The sequence below is a fragment of the Penaeus vannamei genome, chromosome 19, assembly GCF_042767895.1.
Source record: "Penaeus vannamei isolate JL-2024 chromosome 19, ASM4276789v1, whole genome shotgun sequence".
Classification (NCBI taxonomy): domain Eukaryota; kingdom Metazoa; phylum Arthropoda; class Malacostraca; order Decapoda; family Penaeidae; genus Penaeus; species Penaeus vannamei.
In genome coordinates this window covers 8,245,516-8,254,848 of record NC_091567.1, presented here as the reverse complement: position 1 = coordinate 8,254,848, position 9,333 = coordinate 8,245,516, and the positions used below count along the sequence as shown (strand labels likewise).

The following is a 9,333-nucleotide window of genomic DNA, read 5'->3' as shown; positions in this document are numbered from 1 at the left end:
TGAAAAAGCAGGGTGAAAGTGCTGCTGATATCAGAACACAACCCAACTCTACAGTGACTGATAATATAAGAACAGTTTATGGCCCTCATGTGGCAAAGGAATTGTTAGAACTTAGATGTGAGGACACAAACCTCAAGTTCACAGCAACAGGATACATTACTAATGCCAACTACTCTGTGAAGAAGTGTGTGTTCCTTCTTTTCATTAACCATCGCCTTGTAGATTCAACTGGTCAGTATTAAAGATGTTAATGTACATATTAGATGTACTGATTTACAAGTTTGATTTATTATTTTTCTTTTGTGAACCAGAATTTAGAAATAAGGCAAGTCTGCTGGTTATTGATTTTCATTTTTGTTACAGCACTTAGAGAATGTATACGACTATTAGTTGAAAAGAGAAACAAAGGATCAGTTATTCATCTTCTGAAAACATTGCATAAAAATTTACCTATTTGTAAAGTTTGATGGGACCATCATGCAATCTAAATGTTACACTTTTAGATATTTATCATCATTAATTGTTAGGCACGAGTCATACTGTAGATTATCTACCCAGAAGGCCCTAAGTGCACAGCCTTTCTTTGGGTCTAAGCAAACTCATTCCTTCTCTGGACATTTGGCAGAAGAAACATTGTGAAGATTTACCCATAACTGTGAATGTTGAAATAAAAACATTTCTATGATCTACCAATAGAAAATAGCAGAAAGGAAGCCAAAATTATGCATATCTAGCAATAGAATCCTTAAATATGAATGCTTCCTATATGGTGCTTGGCTTGATAGGGGTCTGAGATATGTCCATGTTGCCATCAGATATCCATTTCTCACACAAAAGAATGTGACATTTGCATCAGGTTCCCATAATAAGATTTAGTATGTTTCGTAAAATTTATTTGAAAATTGTGTTGGGTTGATTAAGCTAATTACAGTAATTGTCTCCTGAGCAATACATACATGTTGTACTTTTTAGTTATGATTCATATTACAGTTGTCCTAAGTGAATGATATATTATTGGTTAATTTACATGATAATAGGAATATTTTTTCAGTATTCATATGTTTGTAGTTTACAAACTTATTAAACTTTTTGTTTTGCAGCTCTGAGAAAAGCCATTGAATCAGTGTATGCATCCTACCTGCCCAAGAATACACATCCTTTTCTCTATCTGAGTCTTGAGATTGCTCCTGAGCTTGTGGATGTCAATGTCCATCCAACTAAACATGAAGTTCACTTCCTGAATGAAGAAGCAGTCATAGAAAAGATACAGCAAGCAGTAGAAACTAAGCTGCTCGGTTGTAATGCTTCAAGAACATTTTATACTCAAGTAGGTTATTAACCCATTAATACCGTGTTAAAAATTTGGCTAGTGGCCATTAAGGGGACCATCCCTGGTGGGGGGGTGGGGGATTTTGAGATTTAGATAAATAATTTTGGATCTAACAGGTACACGTGCATATACACATATACCCGTGCAGTTGCATGTACTTTTACATTATTTTACATGCATATACACATGTAAATAAATGTACATTCAAGTAAATATTTATAAAAGAGGATTAAAACAAGAAACAACCAATTTTATATATCCGTCATATTATCTTGGGTTTGGATTTGCCCCTTTTCATGGGCGTCATTTGTTTCTTTCTTTCTTTAACTTGGAGACTAATGATCATATCTTTACACAACAAAGTGTGTTTGAAAGAGAAATTATAGTAGTTTGTATGGTAATGACATGGTAAGTATTCATAAATAAGAAAATACAAAGGAATATTTATCTATATGAACCCCTAAACCCCCTTATTCCGCGCAACCCCACCTCTAGGGACAGTCCCTTTAATATTGGGTTGTTGATGCACATTTACAGTTCCCCTGATTGCACTTGGCTTGTTCAATAGTTTGCAGGCAACATTAGGCACCTAAAAGTTTATATTTTGATATAAGAAAAGAAAAGTGATGGTTTACTGTCACTTCAGGTGCTATTACCTGAAAGTTTCATCATAGAAATGATGCTATTATAGGAGAAAAACAAGCTGTTTGATGAGCTGATATCACGGGAATGATTGTGATACAATGCCACCCACTAATTGGTCCACAACAGCCATGGCATGTACATACATGTCACCAGGTGCTAAAGGTTTAAAAGTACACATTTGAATTTCCTTCAGAATTAAAAAATTGAAATGTAATTGACATTCTGAGCAGTGAGGATATATATATATATATATATATATATATATATATATATATATATATATATATATATATATATATATATGTTTGTATGTATGTATGTATGTATATAAATCTTTAGAAACATAGAAAAAAACAGAATGTATTATAAAGGCAAACTTTATATAACATATAAAATACATAATATACCTGAAAATTTATTTCAGGCTCTATTACCTGGTGCCAGTATAGTGTCAGAAGAAACCGAAGAGTCTTCTGGTACAAGTAACAAACTGTCAGTTGCAAAGGATTCAAAGGATAAAGTGTATGCTCATCAGATGATTCGGACGGACTCTCGGGACCAGAAACTTGATAAGTTCTTTTCAAAGTAAGTATCTGTAATCAGCTCATTTTTTTCTTTTACTAGTACTTTTAATAGAAAGCACATTGTCTTTCTTAGTTTAAGGGATTAGATTTTAATATTGTGTGAGACGAGTATTAATGTTGTCTTCTTTTATCTTTTGATAAATTACTCATGGTCATGTATAACAGTCATGATGTTTCAGTTCATTCTGAAGGCAGAGCTTTTAAGCAAATTATAACTTTGAAGGAAATATTTCTTTGTAAATAGTGTCAACTTGACAAACGTAATTACAGTTTGTATACTGTTTTCAAAGTACATACTGACCATAAATTTACCAGTAACAGGGAAACTAAAACATTATTTTCGTGAACCAGTTGTTACTTTATAAATAACTGGAAGTTGTAACTTTATAGATCCATTTAGAATACTGCTTGCCCTATTTTTTATATGATATCTAAGTGCCTAACTGTTTCTTTAAATCATGGAGACTTCGTCCATCTCAACCCAAAATCTTGTCACCTTGCCTAGGCTACATGATTCCCATATGCATGTGTCCATATGCATTCTTATGTCATTGCTAAAATATTATTTTTTCAGGCCTGAAATGAAAGCTGATGATGCAGAAGAAAATTTGATAGATAAGTCTCAGCAAAGTTCAAAAAATGAAGAGACAAGGTATGGTTACAACATATTCCTTTGTCAGTTTTTCATAATTTTCCTTCATCTTTGTTCATATTTGAGATAAAGATATATAGACGATGCATAGACTGTGTTTAAATGTTTTAGTGATAAAGCAAAAGTTGCTAATGCTTTTTTTTTTCTTTTCTTTTAATCAATTTTCAGACGTGAAATACAGCTGACCAGTGTTCTTACCTTAATATCTCAGCTTGAGACAAATTGTCACTCAGGTCTTCGAGAAGCTGTAAAAGACATGACCTTTGTGGGTTGTGTCAGCCCACAGCATGGTCTCATCCAGCATGGCAACAAACTTTACTTAACCAACACCACATCTTTAAGGTACTTTTTATATTAAACACATATTTTGTAGGTCTTCTCCATAAAGATGATGTGATGATGATATTGCATACTTGTGGTTAGCGTTTAGGTCATTATGAAAGTCCATTGTCCAGTTGACAGATGGGTAGATACTGTAAAACTTATTTTTTGTATTTATTAAGGTTGTTTTACTTGACAAGATTTTAACTATTTGTGATGTAGGGATTTTTGACAAGTTTGACCCTAGAGAAATTCCCCCAATGACTTGCCAAGGCTTCCTTCAGTTACCCCATTGAAGTTGCTCCTTTAAAACCTATTTTCCAATTATCCTCACACAGCACTTATTGTATGCTTTGAGTAGATATTAAAAAAAGCAAAAAACATTTGAGTTTATATATAAAACTGCATATATTGAAGGTAGTTTGGACAGCTTTTCCTAAAAACATGTATTCCTGCCATGTAGCAGATTCTACAGTTTGCATGGCATAGCATAGGGCCCTTTATTTTTTCCAGTGCTTTCAATGAAATATATTTGTAGGCAAAAAAAGAAAGAAATAGAAATTTATGAATTTTGAAAATTGCTAGATTTTGTCTCATCAAAAAGTAAGAGTCATGATTTTAAAGAATGAGCTGGCTCAATTTTCACAGATTTCTGCTGTTTGAAAGAATAGAAATGATCTAATAGAAAAATTTTGACTGGAATCTTCTGCAGAAAATACCTGACCTAATACCAAAAACTATTTTTGATTTATAATCAGATTCTTAAGAAAAAGAAAGAGAAAAAACAGCAAACATACAGTACAATTGTTATTTAGTCTAGGTTGTTAAGTTTTGGGAATTGAAATTTCATGAAACAAAAGAACTAATCTCTTGTGTGCAAATCTCATTTGTAGGATTTTACCATGTTAGCTAATATATTATTGATTTATATCACATTCATCTTTTTTTCTTTCTTTTCTTTTCAGTGAAGAGCTGTTCTACCAAATCCTGCTGACTGACTTCAGCAACTTTGGTGCACTTAGATTGTCCGTAAGTATGACATGCCTAATTTGTCATTTATAGGGAGTGAAGCATTTGAAAACACATGAATATTTTTATTTGTCTTTGGATACTAGTTTTCATATTCTTATAGAAAACTTGTTTACTGAAATATTACTAAAAGATTTTCTTCTTTTGTTTTTCAGAAGCCAGCTTGTATATATGAGCTTGCAATGATGGCCCTTGAGTTAGAGGATAGTGGATGGTCTGAGGCAGATGGACCGAAGGAAGAACTGGCCTCATATATTGTATCATTACTTAAATCCAAGGCTCTCATGCTGGATGACTACTTCAGTTTACAAATTGATGAAGATGGCAAGATCATTACCCTTCCCTATTTATTAGGTTGGCATTTTATTGTTGTTTTTTATTAGATTTATACATTTGTAGAAAAAGGGCTAGGATAGTGAATTATGTTATTGAAGTAGAGGTTTAAGAATTGTTGTAATAGGTTGGATGTTTAGAGCATCAAGTTTGTTGACTGTATGGCTAAGGTTTCTAACCATGTATTAAGAGCCTATACATTGAATCAGGCCTACCTTCCCTCTCCCAGTGCTGTACCCTTCTCTCTCTCTGGAGCTATGCATGTTTTCATTAATTTTCTCTCTCTAAACTAACTGTCCCACAGTCCTTTCTTCTTACCTTTACCTCCTCTCATGCCTACCTACTCTTTTCTCTGTCTGAACAGGCAGACACACCACAATCTATCATTCCAGATTTTCACATATACCAGCCTCTGACTACTACCTCCACTTCAAAACTTTCCTCATCAGCTGGTGGCAGTCTTCCTTTACCACTAATAAACTACATGACATTAAACCTTTCATCAATCCTTGGTCAATACCAGTCCCACACAACCTACTATCGTGTCCTTGCTTCACAGCACTTCCCTGACCTCCCAACCTATTGGACATCCTCTCAAAATCCCCTACCTTTTCCTCTGACAACTTATTCTTCTTCCTTAGAAGCATAAATATCCTCCATTTGATCTGATCACCCTCTATCCTTAACCTGCTTGCGACGACAGCGATAATTCCCATTTCTGGACATTATCAAAATCACCACATGGGCCAGTCCTGGAACTTGCCCGCGCGCCTTGGGTGACAAAATCAGAGCTCAAGCTACAATGTAGCGTCGCACCAGTGGGACAGCCGGCTATTGTCCATATTCTGGGCGTCACGTGTGTGACACCCAGCGCAAGTGGGTTAACCCTTCCTCCCCTATCAATACTTATCCTACCCCATTTACAACCTCTCTTTCTACCCCTTTCACTGCTATACTATCTTACAATGCCATATTACCATTAGAACTTAAGACATTTTGTTCTAATAAAGAACTCCTTTAAGGAACTACTCCACTCCACATCACGCCATCTTCCTCTCGCCCTCGTCCTTATACTGCCGTTAAATCTGCAAACCTTTTGAGTACTCTTTTTGGCCCAGCCAAATGGGATCGATTCTTTGTGATCCCCCCACAACTCCCTATTCTGAGAATACATTTCTCTTTCAGCAATGCCTCCAGAAAAAGTAGGCAAGGTTACCTTTTGCAGTTGCTCTGATTGTTCATGCCTTGTCACAATTACATCTGAATCCCAAGCTTGTGCACTATCTACCCTAACTGACCTTACTGGCAAACCCATTCCTGTCGAGCTTCACCCCTCTTAATACTTGTACTGAAACTGTTTCTATTCTCCCAAGTGCTTGTCCCATGTATAACAAGGACTGGTCAGACTGTGAAAATGACCTACTTTCCTGCCTTGGTGGACATGATGCAGTGGCAGTACTGTGTTACTCTTCCTCCCAGAGGCCATCGTAAATCCCTCGTCAATATTGCCAAGATTAGCTTCCATAGACAAGACCTCCCCATGAGGTTTATATTGGTGGATTGTCTTATCATGTCCGACAATATCGACCCCTTCCTCATCAATGTCAGAAATGTTGGCATTTTGGCCACCCAACCAAACATTGTCGCTCCATAGCCCGCTGCTTTCTATGTGCCCAACCTGGTCTTGACCGTTCAAATTGCCCTGCTCAGTCACGTACATGTGTCAATTGTGGAGACTCCCATAATGTGTTTTATAGGAGCTACCCTGCCTATACGTTTGAATGTGAGGTAGCAGTCCTCAGATTCAAACTAGGCCTCACTCAACGTGAGGCCTAGTTGCCCTACATGAGACCAGGCTACCTAAACATTCACCTCAATGCTCTCCTATTATATTCTCTCTTACACCTTCCTCATCATCTATTCCTCAGATATCTATCTCCTCTTCTCCCCCTTACAAGAGAACCTTTAGGGAACACTCTGCTCCCTAATCCACCCCCCAGTCCCTCTGTTCCTACTCCTGCTAAATTTAATGTATTTACAGATATCCATCCTCCTCCTCCCCAAATTCCCTCCACCCCCCTTCTTCCTTCACCCTCCCAACATACCCCACCCTCTCTACCACTTCCACTTGCATACTCACAAGAATCCCCTCTATCACAACAGTGTCCTTCTCCAGACCCCTCCTCTGCGGACATTCTTCCTGATACTTCACCACCCTCCCTAGTTTCCCTTTCTCAGCCCCTTGATTCTTCTCCTACTTCTCCAACAGAAACCTCGGTTTTCTTGAACAATGTCCCTATTCCTTCCTTAGTCATAGATACACTGCAATTCACTCAGTAACTATACTGCCCCCCCCCCCCCCCCAAGCCTTCCCCGCTACCCCTCCCACTCCTTCCTAGATAAACACATGAATCTCTTATATCACAATACCCTTCCCCAGACACCACCTTCCCTATCGAACCCCCAGACACTACTCCTGATCCTTTATTTCAACCCTCAGATACCTAAGATTCACTATAATTCTTTCAATTGCCCTACCATCTTAACCCTTTATACTAATTTCTGCTCTAGTTCATTTGCTCCCCTTTTTTCCTTTTTTACTACCATACTATCCTATAACACTCTCAAACCATTGACATCTAACACATTTCATTGTAATCTTTAACTCTCCTTTGCCCTTTCCGACGCAATACTTTATCATAGTGCTATATGACCTTAGATGTCTAGCACATTCATTTTCAAACATTAAAAAAGAAAAAAAAATGCATTTGGTATCTCCATTTTTATTGTCACTGTTCCATAGATTGTGAAATTTCTCATTACAGTGATGGACTGTAGAATTGAACAACTATAGTACATCTCTTAGCACCTCTCTGTACAATATTTTTAGAAAAAGAACATATGATTCAGATCTAATAGAATATTTGATAATTTAGTGTTAGACATTAGAATTGAATAACTATACTATATCTCTTGGTGCCTTACTGTAAAGTATTATTAGAAAAATAATATATAATTTTTATTCAAAAGAATATTTGATAAGATTACTTATTTTTAGATGATTACGTTCCTGGTATGGAAGGCTTGCCTATGTATGTTCTACGTCTAGCAACAGAAGTGGATTGGGATAGTGAGCAAGATTGTTTTCAGACTTTCTGTAGAGAAACTGCCAAATTTTTCAGCATACGCCAGAATAGTTTGCCAAATGATGAGGTAGGTGACATTTATTGGCATTTCTTTACAAAAAGTTAGTTGATACTTTTGGAATAGATATTGATAAAAAGTTACTACATTTGTAGTTTTGGTAAATATTATATTTTCCTGTTTAATTGTGATTCTGTGGTCTTTCTAGGGATGTGAGCGAGGATGGCAATGGATGGTAGAACATGCCCTGTATCCTGCAATGAGGAAGACCCTTCTTCCCCCACAGCACTTTGCCCAAGACACAACTTTTCTCCAAATTGCAAACCTAACAGAATTATATAGAGTGTTTGAAAGATGCTGATTTTAGTAATTAATATATAAAATGAGGATAGCACTTGTAAATATGGCATATGTACAGATTGGGGAGATGCTACAGTTCTCTTGCAGCACAGCTTGCAGTTTTAAGTTTTTGATTATGAGGCAACAAAAATATGAGCTTGTAATTTGCAAAGAATCCATAGTGACTCCTAAGCCTAATAATCTCAGAAAGACAATAGAATAAATAGAAAATGAACCAATTTCCCTTAACCAAGAACATCTCCCTTCATATGATGTAAATGAAAAGGATGCATGAATATTGATCTACAATGTTAGTGATATAGTTTATTAAAAAATAAAATGAGATGAGGTTTCATATCCTTACAAATGTTTTCAGGTGTGATACTTGTGTTAATTATATGCATAATCTTAATTCTGCTAGCAATGCCTTTTTTGTTGTTGAAAACATTCTGCCATGTTCATTTCATTTTCATGGGAACCTTTTAAAGTTTCTCAAGTCTTCCATAATAGAAGTCAAGATATTCCCATATATTCTGCACATTAATTATTTTTCCTTATTTCACATGGAAATTTCTTATCCCTTCTAGATACAAGATTAAGTTGGGATATGAAATCAAATATTTTTCTATAATAATGCAGCTGGAAGAACATTAGTTATTTCAGGCAGTCCATAGTGTGACAACAGTAGCTTTGCTAAAGACCAGAGGCAAGAGAGTCTGGTCTTCATTAATTGATTCCTGGCAGTCTTGAGTGGCCAAATCTGTTTTTGTCATTGTTCCAGCAACATTCAGAAAGGTGACTGTTGAGAATTATCTATTACTAGTATTCATAAACTGATGACACCCAAAACTTCCAACATTTTTTGCCTTTTTTGTGTCTCCATCCTTCCCCACATCTCTTCCTTCCTCTCTTGTGTTTTCCTACCACTGTAACATCTGGCTAGCTCACTGGTATAG

At 36.1% G+C, this 9,333-nt stretch overlaps 1 protein-coding gene across 1 annotated transcript in view; it reads left to right on the top strand.

The window, feature by feature from the left end:
* The window catches only part of Mlh1 (DNA mismatch repair ATPase Mlh1), a 13,147-nt gene extending 4,427 nt beyond the window's left edge, over positions 1-8,720 (top strand). The window contains exons 5-13 of the mRNA XM_070133833.1: positions 1-231; positions 1,101-1,327; positions 2,400-2,560; positions 3,134-3,211; positions 3,380-3,553; positions 4,498-4,561; positions 4,717-4,915; positions 7,953-8,107; positions 8,247-8,720. The exon at positions 1-231 is cut by the window's left edge and continues 46 nt beyond it. Of these exons, the coding sequence (XP_069989934.1) occupies positions 1-231; positions 1,101-1,327; positions 2,400-2,560; positions 3,134-3,211; positions 3,380-3,553; positions 4,498-4,561; positions 4,717-4,915; positions 7,953-8,107; positions 8,247-8,399 (1,442 nt within the window). The 3' untranslated portion in view covers positions 8,400-8,720. The remainder of the gene's footprint in view (positions 232-1,100; positions 1,328-2,399; positions 2,561-3,133; positions 3,212-3,379; positions 3,554-4,497; positions 4,562-4,716; positions 4,916-7,952; positions 8,108-8,246) is intronic.
* The last annotated feature ends 613 nt before the right edge of the window (positions 8,721-9,333 follow it).